The sequence below is a fragment of the Takifugu flavidus genome, chromosome 13 (genome assembly GCF_003711565.1).
Source record: "Takifugu flavidus isolate HTHZ2018 chromosome 13, ASM371156v2, whole genome shotgun sequence".
In the NCBI taxonomy this organism is placed as follows: Eukaryota; Metazoa; Chordata; class Actinopteri; order Tetraodontiformes; family Tetraodontidae; genus Takifugu; species Takifugu flavidus.
Genome location: NC_079532.1, coordinates 10,608,355 through 10,628,519, shown reverse-complemented (window position 1 = coordinate 10,628,519; position 20,165 = coordinate 10,608,355). Strand labels below are relative to the sequence as shown.

Below are 20,165 nucleotides of genomic sequence, written 5' to 3'. Positions count from 1 at the left end.
CACCTCCTCCTGGACCAGAGGCTGATTTATTACCACCTCCTCCTGGACCAGAGTTAGACGTGTGTCATAATGAGACGAGCGATGGTCCCACTCGCTTAACTGACGCACCTGAAGACCTCGGCACCCTGAGAACTGGCCGTCAGGACGTCGGTACTCAAACTTTGCCCCCTGGTGCTTGTAGAGATGCTTGCTGTCCATCATACTTGGTTCACTCCAGCCATCTCGAGCAGCCCGTGATGGCTGAAGGGGGCGACAGCGGGGTAAAGATGAAGGAAGTGGTGTCAGAGCTGCGGGGAGATGTTGCCGACCTCCCCCTCCCTGAGCCCCGTATCAAACTGGGTCCGAGGAGCAGACGGGCCAGGGCCAGGGGCACGCTCTGGGCTGGGTTCCCACAGACATCATGTTCCACATTGTGTCAGCGACCCGGTGCGTCTTCCAGCCCCAACCAGAAACCTGCAGTGTGCAGCAATCCAGATGTTGGTCTGAATAGCTGTCACCTTCCCAACAAGGAGCCCCAGCAGCTGTGGAACCGATTCTCTGGTCATTATTTGCCATGTTGTGGATTTGTAGGACGCCTCCCTGTGTCCCAGCTGGAGAACACGGGGGTCAATAATTCATCCAGTTTGGTTGTAGGGATGGAAACCAGGTCTACTGTATTCTGGTGGACTTTAAACACAACTTTAAGACTTCTCTTTTTTTAAAGCATCGAAGAGTCTGTGAGTTGTTGTTCTCTAGTTCGGTTTATTTCTGTTTTTAATTTGACCTCCATGATCACAGGGTGACCTGCGTCTGTTTAAATGTGCTGCAGCACAGACCTAAAGCTCCTCTCTGAAGTGTGTTTCTTTTAACACCGCTGTGTAATTGATGGTTTTAATTCTGCTTTCTTCTATTAAAAAGCACTGAGTAATATGTCTGTTTGCATCTTTTTTAATCTAATGCTAATACTGAGTTTGTTAGGCTTTTATTTGAGTTAATCAGCAGTGCTTTGGATGTTGATGTACCTCATTCACATTCTGTCCAGTGTGAAATCACAGAATCTGAAAACACTGACTTTGATGAGTGTTTAAACACCATTTTAAACATGAATGTGTGCAGAATGTCCCGGTACAGGTGTGTTACTGATGCATGTATATATGACTGAACAGTACTAAAGTGTATTCTGCAGTTTTTCTCTTGTCATAACGTCTTCCACCCAGCAGGGGGAAGAATATCCGTCAGGTTTATTGCTCTTTTTTGTCGCCCGCTTTTGTTTACGAGGATGATTTCATTCCTGAGGGCCATCATGAATAAGATCAACAATACTAATGAAATAATGCATGTTAGCTGGAGAGCTGATGCACAAGTTGGTCTCACTGCCACATCAGTCTTGTTCAGCCATCACAGATCTGTTTAAAAGCCATTTGACCTTTAATTTTACATTATTCTGGGTGTTTTCCCTCTTAGAGGTTTTAGATCAGTCCCATTTGACACCATCAATCCAGTGTTTATCTGAAAAATAAAATAGGTACGTTTATTTTCACGTAGTGCACATAGCAATATAAAAGATTATACATGTAACAGTGTCTCTTCAGCAAAGCATCTCGTCCTGCACGAGTGCTACATGCCGAGTCAGACAGTTGAGTATTGATAAGCTAATACAGTCAGTACAGGTTTGTAGTTTCTAGGTCGGGCTTATGCATCTGTTCATGGTGGACCCACCTTCAATGTAAGATTAACCTGTTCTTATAGTCTGCGTGCACGTAAACATGCTGCTGAACGTGGACCACCTTAATGTTTCATAATTCAAAAACACATAAGGAGTCCATTATAAGCCTTAGTTGACAGACTTGAGACCACTTCAAACACTTCACCAAAAACTGTCAACATTTCCTACCGACGGGGATAAACTATTCAAAAGAGTCGCACAGCAGACAGGCTGTAGCCTATGCTAAGCTATTTAGTTCCTTACTTTGGGGAACCAATACAATGTCAAACTGAAACAGACTTTCCGCTCTCGGTAGTTTAACCGAAAGGGGGAATGTGGGCGTGGCCAGAAGAGGAAGCCCGCGGAAGCTGATTCAAACCGACCAATAGAAGCTCTCTCTCATCCCTCAACCTAGGCCCCGCCCACATCATGCATCACAACAGCCAAGGAAACGTTTAAAGTTGCGAGACTTTATAAAGACTTAAAACTTATAAGGTTTATCAGGAAAGCGATCATGTTTTTACTCATTTTTAAGTCGACAAACTACACTGATGACCGTGTTGCCTCGTGCGTATCACGAGCTTTTTGCTTGTGGATTCGCGTGATCTGTGACCCACGCACGCGGAAACGCTACAAACTTTTTTTTAAACAAATGTCGTTTAGTTAAAAATGGATAAAGCAATATCTACAACTGTGGTTTAATTATTTACAAACACATTTATTGTAAAAACCAGCACGCAGATTACAAATTCGTGATTTGTATTTGTGGACAGCAAAACTCGTGTGTAAATCTATGAAGAGCTGTAATCAGCTCTGAACATTTACAGTCATTGTTGAGACAAATTTAACCCAACACACATGTGGGGTTGCTAATGTGTGCTTTCAATTTTATTAGTTGCTAATGTGTTCCCAGTCAGTCGTCCCACATCCGCCTGCTTTGTAGTTATTAACTTATTTGACATTGAAATCCATCAGAATTAGTCTTTTTAAAATTTATTTATGTCTCCATATTCATATTTTTGGAAGCATCCAGAATTGATTGGACATTTGAACTTGATCAAAATGTGGAAATCCGGAAAACGACAACGTGTCCGTGGTTACAGACGCCAGTTTAGACAGAAGTTAAACACAAAGTACCCGACTGTCTGCACATTTATATTCCAACAGAATTACTGAACCACCCGAAGGCCCAAAACAAAGGAATCATGAATGACGAGTCCAGAAAGGTGTCGTGATGTTTCCCCTTCAGATTCAGACCAAGAACAAAACCCAGCGGGGCGGCCATGGAGATAAACAGTCAGTCAGATGAGAGAAGTTAAGGCCTCAGGAAACATCTTTGATATTGTCTCAGCGGCATCAGCAGTGCAGCAGCCCAGTTTGTTGATTTGAGGGAGTTGATCTCCATCCGTCCTCCTCCACCCCTGAGAGAAGCTAGGCTCTGCCTGCCTGGATCCTCTGCACAGAGATCACCCTGGACGCGCGGTCTCGTCCGCGCTTCTGCACGTGACGAGCGTCCGTGTGCTGGTGTGGTTCTGCCAGTTTGTAATTCTTTGTGCGCTGCAGCCAACAAAGGCCGCTCATGGAGGTTCGTTCCTGTGACGTCTCACAGCTTCTGTGGAGCTGAAGACTTGTGCTTGGAGACTCAGAGCTTCGGTCTGTCCAGGAAGGGACAGAAACCCGTAGGAGCAAACACGATCCTGGCAAACAATCGCCACGGTCGTCACACTTCTGGGATGATTTCAAAGCAACGTTGAACAACAGAGACCACTGACGAGAGCAGGTCCATCAGGAGTAAATCATCTCCAGGTCAGGAAAAGGTGCGCTGGTGCAGGAGAGGCAGCATCATGGTGAACGTGGAGCCTCTTCCCTGCTAAAGTGTAGCAAGAACCCTGAGGAAGGAGATCACAAGAACACAAAAGGACTGTCCTACTCCAAAAACAAGAGCCTCCAAGGATATCATCCTCTTCCCTGCAGCCTTGTACACTCCTGCGATGGCAGCACCTTCACACACAGCAAAACACAAGAAATGATGAGGAAAACCGACTCTCTCTTACTAACTTGCTCTTAGATCTTGCTCTAAATCAAGAGACCTGATTTAGGTTCCTTCCTATGACAGAAATATTAAACAGGACTATGTCATCAAGGAGTCCATGTGTGTCAGAGGCTCTTACTGGTGAGGACTCCCCCACAGAGCGGCCCCACAATGCCCATTAGGAAAATGGCAATGGGCATGAAGCGGGCTATCTTGTGCTGGCGCAGTGTGGCGAGGGCCAGAAGAGCTGCAGGCAGGTGGAAGACCAGGGAGGAGACCACGGCCCAGAGGAACACGCCATACCACATCTCTGGAACACCAAAGGTCAGATTCACATGGAGAGCCAACATCCAGATGTAATACACACATACATACAGCATAAATACTTCCTTGCCAAGAGGATACAATGTGTTGTCTCTTAAAATGGATTCTATACTTTAATTCTTATTGAAAATAAAGCAGTTTGTGGGCAGCTGCTTACCTGCAACTTTATGGTATAAATAGGGGTAAAGTTAGCAACAACAACAACCATCCTTCTCTTGCGATCTTAAATACACCGCAGACACTTAACCAGCATCTCACTACGTGATCTTTACATTACTTCGCATTCCACAGTTCCTTTATTACATGTCAGAGCAAACGGATTTAAATCTGTTTTCCAACTATGCGGCTTAAGAGTCACGTAGCCAACAAGCTACCAAACATTAGCATTACCTGAGAAATCACTGAGAGACGTGTCGTTTCCTCGGAATGTGCCATTTTTCCTTGGCACCAGGTTCAAACCGAGAATTTGCTGGACAAAACCGATGTCGTTGTATCTGTCCTGCATGTTTACTTTGGATTTTGAGGCCGTACATGAACGAAAAGTGGCCTTAAAGTGAAGAGCGTTTAAAGGCTCTGCGACTGTTTCTTCTTCTGTGGCTGTAAAGCAGCATCGTGGCGCACTGTCGCCCCCTGCTGGCGGAAGTGGGAAGAACCAGTGGTAGATGGTGGTTGCAGTACAGTCGAACATAGTTAGAAAATAGTTTGTTGCTTTGAATCATCATCGCTCCCTTTATTCTATACTTTACCTTAAAGTAAAATTGCCGGTGAACACACAGCTTGTTTGTACAGACACACACAAACACACAGTCAATTAATTTGCTTAGTTACTCACATCATTACAGTTGGAGTAGGTCAGGTTCCTGCCCCTGGATTTGACTTCATTTATGTCACAATGCTCCTTATTCTGGCAGCAATTGATTCAAATGTTGCTGCCAGGCACAAAGGGAGGAGACCACATCACACTGGTGATGCTGCCTTTCACTGGCTGCAATTTCATGATTTTACTACTTGTTCTCAGAGCGCTTAATAGTCAAGCCCAGACTTGTGTGAGGTGCCATCTCTGATTCTGAGATTCTCCAGCAGGTCCAATCTCAGGCGCTTCTGTGGACCCTCCGTGGAGATCGGAGGCAGGATGACTGTGGCCTCTTTCCAGTCTCCAACTAAAACTCACTTTAATCATCCTGCAGCCTCTTAACTGTCTGAAATGTTATTGCTCCGATATTTTATCCCACTGTTTTCATTCTGTACTTTTAACTTGGTTTTCAAAGGCGCTACATAAATTTATTTGGATCTGTTAATCTGCTCGACAAAAACACATTTAAATAAATCATCTGCAAAGACAACCAAGAGTCAAAATTGATGAAATTTAATTTAGAACTGGACACGGGTGAATTAACGTGGCTCAAATCATCTGGAAAGTAAGCGTTCGACCTCTAGACAACCTTCGAGTTACAAATGCACCTCCTCCTTTGCAGCTGGTCAACAACACAATTCTGAGATGAGGCCAGAAATCCAGATGTGAAACAAACGACTGGAACTTGTACCGGCAGTCGCAGCTGCAGCGGGAAGGATGAAAGACACACGTGACGACAATTCAACAGCAGACGCGACGCCGGGAGATATTCAGCAGGTGATGAGGTGGAGAAACGACCAGACCAAAGAGGCGTGAAGACGGCCAGAGGCACCAAAATGGCTGCCGCCGTCGCCTCGTTCTGTCCGTCTGGGTGGGTTTTTGCCAACAAACAAGGGGCTGAACATTTGTTCCGACAGACAACTGCAAGAAACCCAGCTCGTGTTGTGGAGCCCGGGGCAACACTGGAGCTCTTTATGTGCAAACTGGAATCTGGAAATGTGTAATCGGATTATCTGGACTGGAAAAGGCTCTTACCTGTGTGGGGGCGTCGGGCTGAACAGCTGAAGGAAACAAGTGTGCACTCAGAAGTTTGGATCTCAGCTGTTCCATTTAAAATAAAATAAAAAGACAGTTCTGACCGAGCGCTGAAGACTTGATCTCTGTGAGGAGATCAGGTGTGGTCAGGGGAGTGAGGGTGTTTCATGTGCTGGCTGGTTGCCGCCGAGCTACCTGACAAACACCAGAATCAAGAAAACTGATCCACCGATGTGGCAACAGCGTAAAAAGGGAACATTTACAAAGAAACCCGACAGCAAAATGGGTCCCGACCTGAACTCTTAAGTGTGTGGTGCCGCACAGCCGAGACCTAAAACAGCAACAGTTGCATGAACGTCTGAGGAACCAGTCAACGCTTCCCGTGGTCACTAATTTATCTTTCTGCATCTGCTTCTTGGTTTTTTTTTTATAAAATATTTTATTCATACAATCATTTCTGTAACTATAGCAACATTACGATTTAATTCTGAGTGGCAGGTTATCAGTCGCACGTCACCTCATAAGAACATTATATAAACAAATGTTGAAAAAATGAATCTGTATATATTTGAAGTTCATCTCGGTCTCTACACCCGTCTGCCTGTCTGACTGTCTGTGGTAAGCTGATGGAGTACTGCTGGTCCTGGTGGGGGTTCTGGTGCTGCTCTGAACAGCGTGTTCCACTCATCAGCCAACAGGTCGACCCGCTGGCTGCCATCGCCGCTCCCTCATGCTGGTCCGTTCACAGCTGGCTCTGCTGACACCACGCTCTGGTCCAGTCTGAGGACAGGAGATGGGACAACGGTAGTGAGTACCAGCTGGGCCGGGCCGGGCCGGGCCGGGCCGGGCCAGACTGCAGCCTGGTAGCGCCGCTCACACTCACTTTGGCTGCTCTGTGGCTTCTTCCACTCCGGGACCGTTGGGGAGCTCCGCAGAGGGACGACACTTGTCACTGAAAGGAGACCAACGAGGTCACGCTGTCACATGCAGCTGAGCACATTCAGATGTTGCCATGGTTGCACATCACGAGGCAGAGGTGAAAGTGCCCGGGGTTTATGGTCTGTCCACGCCTCTCACAGCGCCCAGCAACAGGAGCTGAAACGCTCGACTCTCCGCAGAACTAGAGACTGGCCAAGAGAGTTCGGAGCAATCGCCTGGAAAAAAGCTCATCGCCTAACAAAGGAGCGATCAATACACGGGGGGGAGCGATCGATACACGGGGGGGGAGTGATCGATACACGGGGGGGGTGATCGATACACGGGGAGCGATCGATACACGGGGGCGATCGATACACGGGGGGGGAGAGACGATCGATACGGGGGGGGGGAGCGATCGATACACGGGGGTGATCGATAACGGGGGGGGGGGGGAGTGATCGATACAGGGGGTGTTATCGATACACGGGGGTGATCGATATACGGGAGTGATCGATACACGGGGGGGAGTGATCGATACAGGGGGGGGTTATCGATACATGGGGGTGATCGATATACGGGAGTGATCGATACACGGGGCGGGGAGTGATCAATACACGGGGGCGATCAATACACGGGGGGGGGGGGAGTGATCGATACACGGGGGCGATCGATACACGGGGGGAGTGATTGATACAGGGGGGCGATCGATACACGGGAGTGATCGATACACGGGGGGGGGGGGGGAGTGATCGATACACGGGGGCGATCGATACACGGGGGGGGGGGGGAGTGATCGATACACGGGGGCGATCGATACAAGGGGGGGGGGGGGGAGTGATCGATACACGGGGGGCGATTGATACACGGGGGGAGTGATCGATACAGGGGGGCGATCGATACACGGGAGTGATCGATACACGGGGGGGAGTGATCGATACGGGGGGTGAGTGATCAATACACGGGGGGGGAGTGATCGATACACGGGGGGGGGGGGTGAGTGATCAATACACGGGGGGGGGAGTGATCGATACACGGGGGTGATCGATCGATACACGGGGGGAGCGATCGATACACGGGGGGGAGTGATCGATACAGGGGGGAGCGATCGATACACGGGGGGGGGGGGAGCGATCGATACATGGGGGGAGCGATCGATACACGGGGGGAGCGATCGATACACGGGGGGAGCGATCGATACACGGGGGGAGCGATCGATACACGGGGAGCGATCGATACACGGGGGGAGCGATCGATACACGGGGGGAGCGATCGATACACGGGGGGGGGGAGCGATCGATACACGGGGAGTGATAGGTACACGGGGGGGGGGGGGAGTGATCGATACACGGGAGCGATCGATACACGGGGGGAGTGATAGGTACACGGGGGGGGAGTGATCGATACACGGGAGCGATCGATACACGGGGAGCGATCGATACACGGGGAGTGATAGGTACAGGGGGGGGGGAGTGATCGATACACGGGAGCGGGCGCGATCGACACGGGACGGATAGGTAAACGGGGGGGGATGAGTGATCGATACACGGGAGCGATCGATACACGGGGGGAGCGATCGATACACGGGGGGAGCGATCGGTGGATGGGTATCACATGGCAATAAACAGACGTCAGCCTGTCACCCGTCCCGTCTCTTGATTGATCTCCAGGGCAACCAGTCACATGACATCTGAATTTTGTTGACACCAGCAGCAAAGCTAACAACTCGTCAGTTTGTTACCGCTAATTTTTCGCCCTCATTTTTGGCTCTTAAACTCAAGAGAAGCTCTAAAAATGAGTAAGAAGAATAAAGCAACAATAGAGCAACGTATGCGCTTATGCGACGTACGTCAACATAAATGATCAGAACCCTCGATAGTTTTCTAAATAAATATAACAGGTCGACCATTTTGGCCTAAAGCTGTTTACGGAGGGCGGCGTGTTGCCTAGGCGACGTGTGACGTGTTGTGTTCGGCGGTCTGACCCTTTTCTAGAGCAGCAGGTCACGGCTGGCGCTGAACCCCGGCGTCTCCGCGTCCACGCCCTCCCCTCCTGAGTAGTCCTCTGAAGCAGCGCTCTGGTCTTCATCACTGGAACACACACACACACATTAATGCAGGTCAGAGAGGGGAGAAGCCACACACACACACACACACACACACACACGCACACGCACACACAACGGTGAGATGTGAAGAGTGAAACATGCTGAACAACTGGAAACTGTAAAAACAAGGATGAGTGTGTTGAGGGACGAACTATGCAGAAGAAGCAAATTAAGGAGATTAACGGTCTGAATGCTCGACGGGCCCAGTCTGAACCAAAGCTAGCAGCAGCCGTCCAGCTAGCTTGGACTCGTAGACCCCCCCCCACCCCACCCCCAGGCTGGAGTGGCGTCTGAGGCCACCAGAACCTCAGGGAAGGCTTTAATGCAGCAAAGCATCGGACCTGTAACCCGATTTAGGAGCCTCGAGGTGAGAGAAAATCTGGTTTTGGTCGCTTGTTCTGTTGCAACGGTCAGAAACAATCAGATGTGGGCGTTACGGAGACAACACAGGGGACGTTAGTGGCAGGGTGAATGTGACCTTTGACCTTAGAGGCTGGTCAGAGCACAAAGGTCGTGCACTCCATCCATCCCAGGCTCCAAACATGGACATTAAGGGTGTGTGATGTTAGTAGATGAATCCATTAACTACTCAAGTCGTGTTATTTTTTGTGTTTTAAAAAAAAAATGGATTCATCGGAACTGATTTTCTATCAACTCATCAAACAAATAAACTTAAAATAAGACACCTTTGGTAGAAACATGCAGAATGGATTCAATGAAATAAACAGGAGCTGAAAGCAAAGACCAAAACTGGGAAAGAAAAGTTGGTGTCTGAGGTGGCGACAAGACTACGTTACGGCTGCAGGCTGGTCTCTGATTGGCTGTACATACCGATAAGATTTCAACACTCTGAAGAAGACCACACCCACAACGCACAGCAAGAGAGAGAGGAGGGGAAGCTCAGTGTCGCAGTGGTTATTCAGTCACACAAACACAGTAATCAGCATCGAGCATCGACACGCCGACAGACGGGCGCCGACAGACGGGCGCCGACAGACGGGCGCCGCCCGCCGTCTGGGCCGACCCTGGAGGGAGCGGGCCGGTTCCTTTATGGATCTACGGTCACCTAAAGCTCAGCCCACTACTCAAGGTGCCGCCCGCACCCACTACCACCGCCGCCGGTTCGTGGCTGGGCGCCGTTTTTGAGGAGGCGTGTTTGGCGAACCTCTTGAAGACGGCGGTCTCGGTCTTGGCGTCGACGGTCAAGCTGACCGTTTCCTTCATGGAGCCGTTGGTGACGGTCTCTGTGATGCTGCGCTGCTCGCAACAGGCTGCGTCCTCCTCCGGTTTGGAGGCCGCGGCGTCGTTGTGAGCGTCCGAGGGGGGGGGCGACGCACCGGTCTGCAGCCAGCCGTCGCAGTCTGGGCGGCACGAAAGAGGGACAAAGGTCAACATGGCTCCGAGGACTAAAAGAAGCCCCGCCCCCAGTACAGCAGAAACGTCACCTTCATGCTGCATTGAGGCGTTGACTCCCAGAGGGTCCACCGTCTCTGCACTGGTTTCCATAGCGACCGGAGAATTGCACCTCAGAGGGTCTTTGGGGCTGGAGGGGGAGGAAACGCGGGTTAGAACCGTCCCAGACGGCGTCGCCGAGACGTGGATCTACCTGACGGGGGTGAAGCTGGAGAAGTCCGCCCAGCCCGTCTCAGAGTTGGAGTTGGCGGCAGCAGAGGAGCTCCAGCCCGATTCAGCAGGAGGAGGGGACGGAGGAGACGGCGCCGCCGCGCTGGCCGCCGTGGACGTACCGGTGTCCATGGGGATGTCATCAAAATTAGCTGTCCACACGGGCCCTTGGGGAGGGAAAAACATCCCGTTAAACCTCTGGAAAACCTCTCAGAGGCGCCTGTATGGAGCAGGAAGCCCCAACCGTGGTTCTTCTGGACCTCAGGCTCTACTTAAGAGTCAAAAAGAGAGGACAGTGTCCAACCTGTGTCCACTTCCATTCTGTCGTCAGTGTTGGGGTTGGCAGCTTCAAATGGGTCCCTCTTCACATCCTCTTCCTCAGAGTCTGTGCTCTCCTCACTGTCGGTGCTGCCTGAGCTCCTGCGAGAGAACCAGAGGAGGCACCGTTCATACAGGGGGGGGACCCAAGTTCTGAAGCGCTCGCTACCCAAGCGGACCCCGAGAACACGGCGCCGGGCCGTTTCCTCCACATCAGCCACGCTGCTCTGACTTCAGAACGGGTCCCCGTTCATGGACACACAAAAGGCAAAGGCGAGCGTGTGCGTGGGCTCACCTGGGACGTCTCTGTGACTCGGGGGCAAAGGTCACATCTTTCTCATCCCAGATATCCTCCTCATCGGATCCAGCATCTTCAAACTGACGGATTTTCTCCTTACAGCGCGCCTCAAACAGAGCTATATTTGCCTGTGAAGACAAACAACGTGAAACACTGTGTTAGGAGTGTTTACTCTCGCTGTTTTAGCCTTTAATAGCCTGTGTTTTGTTAGCATACTGGCGCTCTGGGACGCTCCGCTAACTGTTGCTGCTAGACTCAATTCATTTTGACTCACTACATTTGTCTCATACTTTCACCTCTGCTCAAAATATCTGAAAAAAAAAAGGGAAGAATTTAAGTACTTACACTTTCATTTGTATTGAGAGAAAAATTGATGTCTGAAATTCTATCAAAGGGAATACTGCAATGTTAAAGAGAACAGAGTTTAGTTGGTCAGTCAGGATCATCGGACACAGCAGCACAAAGACACGCGCTCCCACGTGCACTGGAGCGAGGCTCCGCAACACAACAGGCTCCACTGCACAAAGTCACAAGGAAAAACCATATTCAAGACAAATGTTGTTCACCCACAGCCCAAAGAGTTTCAAATGATCCAGATGTTACGTGTTACTGCCACACATCACAGCTCAATGTTGCCAAACGGGATTGGCCAATTGTGAGGCAACGCTCGCTTCCTGTCAGGTTACCAGCAGCTCGCACTCAAACGTGACTGGCGTTAACAACGTGCACGTCTGCAACTTTTCCATTTTAACTTTGCACAGCTGAGATCTGAGTGGCGCTGCGGTGGGAGCTCAGCATCTGGGGAGGAGAAGCCTCTCCCGCCTCTTTACGTCTGGGTCTTTAGACTTTTGGGTTCTCACTCTGCATCGAGGCTTTAAACGCCACGACAACGATCACCTAATCACTTCAGTTTGCTTTAACTGTATATTTCTATACATATATAGGTGTGTGAGAATATATATACACACACAGTATATACACACGTATATTTAGAGCATATATATACACACGTTGGCAAATGGTTCAAGTTGATTATACATCCTGCAGAGGCTCCCTTTTCTCATATTTATCCCAAGATAATTTAGTGGTTACATGAAATACAATTGAAAATAAAAGAATGTAGACATTTTCTTCTGTGCAGCGACACATTGAAACGTGCTAATCGACTATATTTGAAAGCAAATCAAGTCAGGTTGAGTACTCACTCCACAACATCGTCCTGATCAGCAAACTCTTCATCGTTGAAGCCGAACTGCTCAATAAAATTGGACGTCATTTGTTGCATCTGATAATCAGAAAAGGCCTGGCAAAACCCAGGACCAACGATAATGATATAGTCTTGGATCTGCACAAAACTGCGTCATTGTGTGCCGTACAATCAAGCGCTTGAAACGTACTTCACATTGTTAAAACAGACAACTTATCAACTCAACAGAAACGTGCAAGGGGCTCGATGCTTTAGCATTAGTTTCATCTCAGCACGACGATGCTTAAAGTGACATTAGTGGTTAAGGCCGCCGTAAATAACGTGGTAATTGGTCACAGCTCCACGGCTGAACTGATGGAAAATACTTCCCCTTTTGGACAAAATCAACTTTAATGGTTAAATCACGTTCCACCGTGATTAAAAGATCAATTACTGATCTTTCGAGCAAGAATTTCAGACAGCTTTGAGATTAAAATGGCGTTTACGACGCTGATTCCAAACACAATGGTTCCCTGTGAATGCAGCTGCCTGTTCCGATGCTGGAAGGTCGTCTCCTATGGGCAGAGACACCGGCGAGAGCCGAGGTAATGCTCAGCGCCGCTCAGTTAAATGTCTGATCTTGCACGGAGGCGTGGCTAACCGGACGCTAACATCAAGCTACCAGAGCAAGTGTCATACTTTACAACAACAGGTCACTTCAGGATAAAGAAGAGCGGAGCTGTCGCCACGTTCTGGTCTGATTACGCTACCGATGTGGACCTTTGTTTGGAATCAGGGTTGTACGGGTGAATGAAAAGGATGTTGCTCTGTTGGGGGGTAACGTGTCCTTACTTGTTGCAGAGAGGAGTCCTGATGGAAGCCACTGTCCTTGAAGTCCACCTCGTCATCACTGGCAGATTGGATGTGGTGAGTGTTCACCTACAGCAAATATCATCAATGTTTTACCAAAGAGGTGAAGAGCAGCGCAGAGGTGCGGGAGCTGGTCCGACAGCGTCACTCACCAAGTCCACCGTGTTCCTCTTGTTCGTATCAGCCAGCTGCCCTGAAATAAAAGCCTCCCAGTTCTCTCGATCTGCAGCAGCAAGGTCTGCGAGACACAAGCAGACACGCGTTCACTGACCATGTGCTGTTCTGCCCATTTTAATAAAGACGTTTAGCGAACCGAAGCCTGTTTCGGCCCGTAAAGACGTACGTCGGACCACACACGCGTATGATACGCTGACATGAGGATTTACCAGAGACGGCCCGTTGTATCTGCGTTCCGTTCGGACCCTTGTCACAGTTATGAACTATAGAGTTGGCTATCCTGGTCAGGTGACCCATGTAGCCTCGTCGCCGACCACCTTCTGCCCTACACACACACACACACACACAAGGGTTGTCAGGACGGAGCAGCACGGTACAACAGTCACTTCCAGCAGATCCAATCTTACTGTTCTCTCTCATTGGAGCTCCAGGCTTCCACGATTCTCTGTATGAACTGGCACTTCTGAAACAGCTGGTGGGAGAGAGGGCAACCAATTCAGTCTGTGTGTCCTCCAGCAAAGCACATGGATCAGGGTGGGTGGGACAGTCTTACATGAGTGATGAGGATGCTCTCTCTTGAATGGTCCTGCTCGTTGTCTGACTGGATGTCAGTGGGAGCGGGAGGCATAGCCAGAATCATGGCTGTGCAAATCTCCACCTGAATGTGAAGGAAGTTGTTCCAGATGTATCTGAAATACATATCCTGGGAAAGAAAGCAAAACAGGAGGACACATTAGCAAACCAAGCCAGATAAATGGACATCTGACCGTATTTTTGAGGCCTGATGTCGGTTAATACACCCCTCGTTTGTAATTACAAGCCTTTGTATATATTCCATAATGGTGTGTTATCCCTCGTGATCAGGGAGGAGGGGTGGAGAGTTCATTTCAGAGCTCTCACTATCAGTAAAGCACGCCGTCGTTAGGCTGTGACACCAAAACGAACCCATCAGACACACAGGAAGATGGTGCAGCGAGCGTTTATGGGACATTCTTAAACACGCCGAGCTTGGCGAGTCACGTGACCCAGATGTGTGTAAATCCATGCAGAAGTTGGTCCGGTAGAAGAGTGAGTGTGTGGACACAAAGGTGTAAACCGCAGGATGTAATGAGTCATTAGAGCCGTTTGGAATAATAAATGAGCGTCTTCAACACGGGCCTGGACTGGATGAAGCTCAGGTAACACCATGAAATTCCAAAAGACACTCGTGGTGGTGTGTGTGTGTGTGTGTGTTCTTAAACAGCAGCTGCCTGCTCTACAGGTAAATCCAACTGGACTCGTCAGTGTTGTAACACGTCCGAGAGGATCAGTTCAACCGGCAGAGCAGGACCGGTTGGTCGGGGGGGGGGGGGGGGGAGCGGCCCAACGTGAACGTACACGCGGAGATCTGCTGAACCATTAATAAGCAGTAACGAGATGCTCATACGGGCACGAGAGGGGTGTCATTGGGATGTAATCCTAGTTAGAGTTAATTAAGAGATGGGAGGACTTACTAGTATGACTCCCAGTGTGTTGAGGTTAATGAGTTCTGAGTTGATGCTGTGTGTGTTGCTCTGCAACAGGCTGGCGACCAGTCTGACCACATTCAGCCTGGTGTTTCCCACGGGGGGGTCCAGCACCCCCCAGGTGGTCTTTATGACATTTCTCTGTGGGCGGAGAGTAAAGATGAGAAATACAGGTTTCCTACTTAAGCTCCAACAGTCTTGGGATTCTTCAACTAATCTTAGGAGTCTGATTAGGAGAGTAGAAGGAAGCTTTGTCAAAACTGGGTTTTTAAACCATCTGGAAGTGCTGCAGCCTCGAATCCCTCATTTCTAACAGCGAACCTTTGGGGGGTCCAGGAGCAGCTGGTGAAAGTCTTTGAGTCGGGGTCTCACAGCCTCCAGGATGCTGTGGTTGACTGAGAAGGAGGGATGAGATATTCCAGGAGGACATTCCATGTGGCCCTCAAACCTACGACACAGCAAGAACCCCGTCACGTTTATGAGCCGTGTCCAGATGTTTCAGGTCAGTTCTCACTGACCAACACCTAGAAAATAGGTTCTTACGCTGGTCTCCTGGTCTCAAACAAGGTGAGGAGGATCTGGATGACACTGACGATGGCAGACTCGTTCTTCTCTTTATCAAAGATGTTAGACAGAAGCTGCTCCACCGTTTCCTGCCTATTGAGAGGAGAAGAAGCGTAGTAAAGTCCTCAGAATTAGCAGGTCGCCCCGGAGGTCAGGGGACTGAGCAGGTCTGTGACACACGTGCTTACTTTTCAAGTGTGGCTAGAAGTGGGTCAGGCTCTGAGCAGCCCTGGACCTGGAACATCTGGTCTCTGCTCAGTCGGATGATCTCACAGAGAGACTGAGAGGCATTGGAGTGTCTCTGTGGGAGGAGATGGACACAAAGGAAGGACGAGAAGAGACAAACATTAGTCTGATGTGCTGTGTTCAACATAACTCAGAATGAACCTGAGTGACAACTGGGAGAACCGTCACGTGATCACTTAGTAAAGAATTCCAGTTTTCCTGGGCGCCCACATTCCACATGATCTCTCCGGGACACCATCAAAGCTCAGAGACAGTATTCTGTCAGCAGCGTGGACACAGTGGCACCCGGCAGGGCCACCGCTGAGAGGCGTAACACTCAACAGGTCAGGTTTAAGGGTCAGGAACAGGCTCAAGGGTCAGGAACAGGCTCAAGGGTCAGGAACAGGCTCAAGGGTCAGGAACAGGTTCAAGGGCCAGGAACTGGCTCAAGGGCCAGGAACAGGTTCAAGGGCCAGGAACAGGCTCAAGGGTCAGGAACTGGCTCAAGATCCAGGAACAGGCTCAAGGGTCAGGAACTGGCTCAAGATCCAGGAACAGGCTCAAGGGTCAGGAACAGGCTCAGGATCCAGGAACAGGCTCAAGATCCAGGAACAGGCTCAAGATTCAGGAACAGGCTCAAGATTCAGGAACAGGCTCAAGATTCAGGAACAGGCTCAAGATCCAGGAACAGGCTCAGGATCCAAGAAGAGGTTCCTCCCCAGATACATCACAGCCTCGTGCTCGTGAACTCACCTCTGGCTGTGTCGCTACTGGAGTCGAGTGTTTTATCTCGTACGGAACGTCCGTGTTATTTATAGATAATATGAATATATACAAGATGAATATATAGTCAAGATGCCCGCTATCCCTCGGCGTCGTCTTCTTTGTTCCAGTGTGGGGAGCGTGCACACGTTTGACTCTAGCGAAGGTGTATAGGAGCACAGCGACGTGCTGGGACATTATCTGGGTGTGTTGGACACGTGTCCACGTGTCCAGTATTAGTCTGCCCGTCACATAAAGGGGACGCTGGTCCTGACGTGGTCGCATACGGTGGTTCACCTGTGGAGGAATGAGACACTCAAAAAAGACACTCACGTCCTCATCCTGAGAAGGTTGTACCATGTCCACCAGCCTCTGGATCACCTTCTCCTCATTCAGCCACTGGCAAGAGAGGAGAGGAAGTCAAAGGGAGTGATGAGGACAGAAGGGAGAGACGGAGAGCAGGGTCACGTTAGACAGCGTTACATTGTTCTATCAGAGACTCACGCTGAGCACATCCTGCCGGAGCTGCTGGGGCTCGATGCAGGTGAGCATCCGCAGAAGTAAGTCCATGATAGCGGATGTCCCGATGTGTTTGATCATCAAGTCAACAAAGTCCTCCTGTTTCCGTAGAAACTCCACTATCTGTGGACGAGAAGCAAGGATCAGCAGACGTGTCCTGGTCCTCCCGATCCCCCGTTAATCACATCAAACAGTGGGGAGAGCCAGGTGGGTTCAGAGATGCTACCACAGTCACACCTACAACTGCTTTCATTCCTTTATCCTCTAAACAAGTCTCAGTCTCATGGTCGATACTCATAAGTTCCTCATAAGATCTCTAACTTCTGGCTCTTCCGATGCAGTTTGGGTGCATGAAGCACCACAAATGTCCCCAAACAACCACCCAGTTTTAGATTCTCACCAAATATTTGAAAACAGCCGCTGCACGACCGTCAACCCCACACAACTGTGACCAACCTACCCTTTCAGGTTTACGTCCAATAAGGATGGAGAGGACCTTGGAGAAGAAGCTGGCCAGGAGGGGGTTGAGAGGGGGCTCGTTTTGGAGGAAGCCGTACAGCTTCATCAGCAGTTTTTCATCCTCTCCGAGTCTCTCGTTGATCTGGTTGATGTCTGATGTGAGGAGCTCGCATGATATGTTGGAATATCTGCAAGAGGAGCAGCAATTCCTCAAGAGTCTCAAATCCTGTACATTTTACAGGAATGTAAAATTCCCCCCCGTGGGACGATAATGGTACAGCCCGTGGTGCCATTCTCCATCCACGGTGATTGCGAAACGCTTCTTACTTGTATTTGACCTTCTCTTCGACGTCGGTGTTGGGCTCCTGCGTGATGAAGGTAACCAGGTCCTCCATGCACTGTGGTCTCAGCAGGAAGTCCACCAGTTTGTGGTTCTGGGCCTTGCACTCCTGCAGGACGTCGTCTTCGTCCATCACCTCCAACAGCGTCACATCCTCTTTCTCCAACAGCGTGTCGATGTGCGACGTGGTGTGGAGGTCAAATTTCCAAAACATGTTGACTCTGAACGTGCAGACAGGAGCAACGACTGGATGTTAGAGAAGAGCAGCACCCCCCAACCCCCCCCCCCCCCCCCCTCCCCCAGACGTGCGCAGGTTTCCCCCTCCTACCTCCAGGTGTGTTCTGGTCCGGAGGACAGAGCTCAGCTTAAAAACAGATCGGCTCTTGTCTTTGGGAGTTGTGGCCCATTCCAAGCTACAGTGTCAGTGGACAGACAGACAAACAGCCCACGGCTGTGAGGTGGACAGACAGACAGACAGACAGACAGAACAGAATCAGAGACCACTGGGAATCATCAACCGTCACATCCCTACGTCGCAGGTTTTGGCCGTGAACAAGAACAGCTTAGTCAGGAGAAGACGGTACAAATACAGCATGAATGCATGTTGACCTCTGACCTCTTCACTGCGTCCAAGCCTGCATTGTGAGTGTGTGAGTGTGTTGTTTATTACCTGCAGCTGACCGCTCGCAGCGCCCCCACAGGCGCGCCGCGGCATTACAGCCAAAGCCAATGGGGGAAATAATCAATTAATATCCGATTAGCTTCAAATACGAGATCGAAAGATTCTAATTTAATCACGATACTATACTGGAATATCCGCGTGCGTGTGATATCAGGTGTATTACGTTCAGAATGCCAGTGCCATCATGCATTCTCTCCCCCATAATAAACATTTATTGTGGCTGTTCGACAGTGATTTCAAGGCTCGGTTGCACAACGTTGCTGCCGGCTCTTTTCTTCCGTTTGCAGTGGGAATGTCGGGTCGGGTCAGGCTGCGGCACCATCGGGATGTGCCTGGAGGGGACCCAAAACCCCGGACCGGTTCCTGGACCACCAAGAACCAGAACTAAAAACACTCGACCTGCTCGCTGCGAGCAAGAGGGCACGTCTCGAAGCACCACTGGAACCGGCCCTACTTTACCATTTGGCTAGAGTTTAGAATTGTGTGCCAACAAACAGAACCGGACCCAAACGCAACTGAATGAAACGGCAGTAAATCTAACAAGACTTCAAATGTTGGCCTCGTATGAAGCAGCTGTAGAACAAACTTAAAGCTGCCGCATCGATCGACCGGAGCCGATATAGGGCGTTTAATATAGTTCACAATTCCAATTACTCCAAATAAAGACACTTTTAATCGAGGAAAAATCCTCAAATTTAAGCTAAAGACACACACCGGCTATGGGAGACTGGTTGCCGTTAGCCAGTTAGCTTCGTTGGAGCTAACCTGAGCGAGAGCTAACCTGGCCAGCAAAATAAAAACACTTCTGCGGGGTATCCACAACAAGGTACCAACCCCCCGGGCCACCGCAAAAGAAAGAATGGTAATCTGGCCGAGACTGCGGGTTACAATTTCTAATCCGCAGATTTTAGCTATGCTGTGCGACAGCATCACGTTAGCCTGGCCATATATGCTTATTTCTAGCCAGCTAACATTAGCATGCTAGCTAAGCACTGGTAGCTAAGAGTGTTTAGCCAAGTGCATGATCAGGAAAGTGGACTCACCAATAGACAATGATAAACAGTAAATCTCCGGCATGTAGGTTTTCATTAGTCCCAGACTTTGATAAAACGACTAAAGGGGCGCCACGGAACTCGGACAGGGGAAATAAAGGATTTAAAAGTGATACTGTCAGGCGCGAAAAGGTAGCTAAACGCAAGACACTTTCCAAGATGGCGGTTCCGTCAACTTCAGTGGCCCCCTCCCCCACCGCGGCTACATCGCCCATCACTCCAGCGGACGGAGCTAATCTATTGGCTGAGATCACATCCGTCCACCTCGGCCTGGGCGGCTAGCTTCATTGGCTAGCCAGCGAGCTACTTCCGGGCCTCGTCTCTCCCCAGTGTCCGAGATGAACCAAGTTAATACTGCGTGTGTTAAATGTATGTTGAGCTAAATACAGCCCCGAAGGTCCAAAACAAAAATGTGAAATAAATATATTATATATTATGTCCCTGATTTGGACCAGATGTTTTAGTGGGTTGCAATTTTAAGGGGAAGATAGGAGATAATGAGGGAGATAATGAAATTAATCATCAATCAATTACTATATTGGCTTAGTCTAGTTGTATAGAGGTTATATAAAGATAATATTTATGTATATTCTGTCTATATTAATACTGTACATTCATTATAAAGTAAATATAGA

The 20,165-nt window shown here is 49.5% G+C and overlaps 2 protein-coding genes across 5 annotated transcripts; both read right to left on the bottom strand.

Moving 5' to 3' along the window:
* Positions 1 to 2,655: 2,655 nt before the first annotated feature.
* On the bottom strand, positions 2,656 to 4,651 carry tmem170a (transmembrane protein 170A). Its single transcript, XM_057052452.1, has 3 exons — positions 4,431 to 4,651; positions 3,856 to 4,026; positions 2,656 to 3,685 (listed from the first exon to the last, which is right to left on the bottom strand). Exons 1-3 carry the CDS (start codon positions 4,543 to 4,545, stop codon positions 3,555 to 3,557), a joined length of 417 nt encoding a protein of 138 aa, XP_056908432.1. The 5' UTR covers positions 4,546 to 4,651; the 3' UTR covers positions 2,656 to 3,554.
* A 739-nt stretch (positions 4,652 to 5,390) lies between these two features.
* ppp6r3 (protein phosphatase 6, regulatory subunit 3) lies at positions 5,391 to 19,762 on the bottom strand. 4 transcript variants are annotated; one of them, XM_057052305.1, is made up of 26 exons: positions 19,522 to 19,762; positions 18,125 to 18,247; positions 17,784 to 18,017; positions 17,458 to 17,644; positions 16,983 to 17,120; positions 16,812 to 16,877; positions 15,680 to 15,792; positions 15,471 to 15,584; positions 15,249 to 15,375; positions 14,916 to 15,068; positions 13,976 to 14,125; positions 13,830 to 13,894; positions 13,632 to 13,747; positions 13,398 to 13,483; positions 13,228 to 13,314; positions 12,395 to 12,492; positions 11,535 to 11,589; positions 11,187 to 11,317; positions 10,878 to 10,993; positions 10,557 to 10,740; positions 10,396 to 10,493; positions 10,116 to 10,311; positions 9,782 to 9,799; positions 8,828 to 8,933; positions 6,812 to 6,880; positions 5,391 to 6,708 (listed from the first exon to the last, which is right to left on the bottom strand). In XM_057052305.1, exons 3-24 carry the CDS (start codon positions 18,008 to 18,010, stop codon positions 8,834 to 8,836), a joined length of 2,625 nt encoding a protein of 874 aa, XP_056908285.1. In that variant the 5' UTR covers positions 18,011 to 18,017; positions 18,125 to 18,247; positions 19,522 to 19,762; the 3' UTR covers positions 5,391 to 6,708; positions 6,812 to 6,880; positions 8,828 to 8,833. The 4 variants fall into 4 exon arrangements, with proteins under 4 accessions (XP_056908285.1, XP_056908287.1, XP_056908288.1 ...); XM_057052307.1 differs by having other exon boundaries at positions 12,395 to 12,474; XM_057052308.1 differs by having other exon boundaries at positions 12,395 to 12,441.
* Positions 19,763 to 20,165: the final 403 nt, after the last annotated feature.

Bases quoted from the DNA above. Each gene is read 5' to 3' on its own strand.
- ppp6r3 (XM_057052305.1), bottom strand. From the start codon at position 18,010: ATGTTTTGGAAATTTGACCTCCACACCACGTCGCACATCGACACGCTG. The intron at 16,878-16,982 runs GTGAGTCTCTGA...CTCTCTTGCCAG, and splicing joins TCCGGCAGGATGTGCTCAGC to TGGCTGAATGAGGAGAAGGT. The intron at 10,312-10,395 runs GTGACGTTTCTG...CGTGCCGCCCAG, and splicing joins CGCCTCAATGCAGCATGAAG to ACTGCGACGGCTGGCTGCAG.
- tmem170a (XM_057052452.1), bottom strand. From the start codon at position 4,545: ATGCAGGACAGATACAACGACATCGGTTTTGTCCAGCAAATTCTCGGT. The intron at 4,027-4,430 runs GTAATGCTAATG...TTGGTGTTCCAG, and splicing joins GTCTCTCAGTGATTTCTCAG to AGATGTGGTATGGCGTGTTC. The intron at 3,686-3,855 runs GTAAGAGCCTCT...CTGTGTGTGAAG, and splicing joins CTGTGGGGGAGTCCTCACCA to GTGCTGCCATCGCAGGAGTG.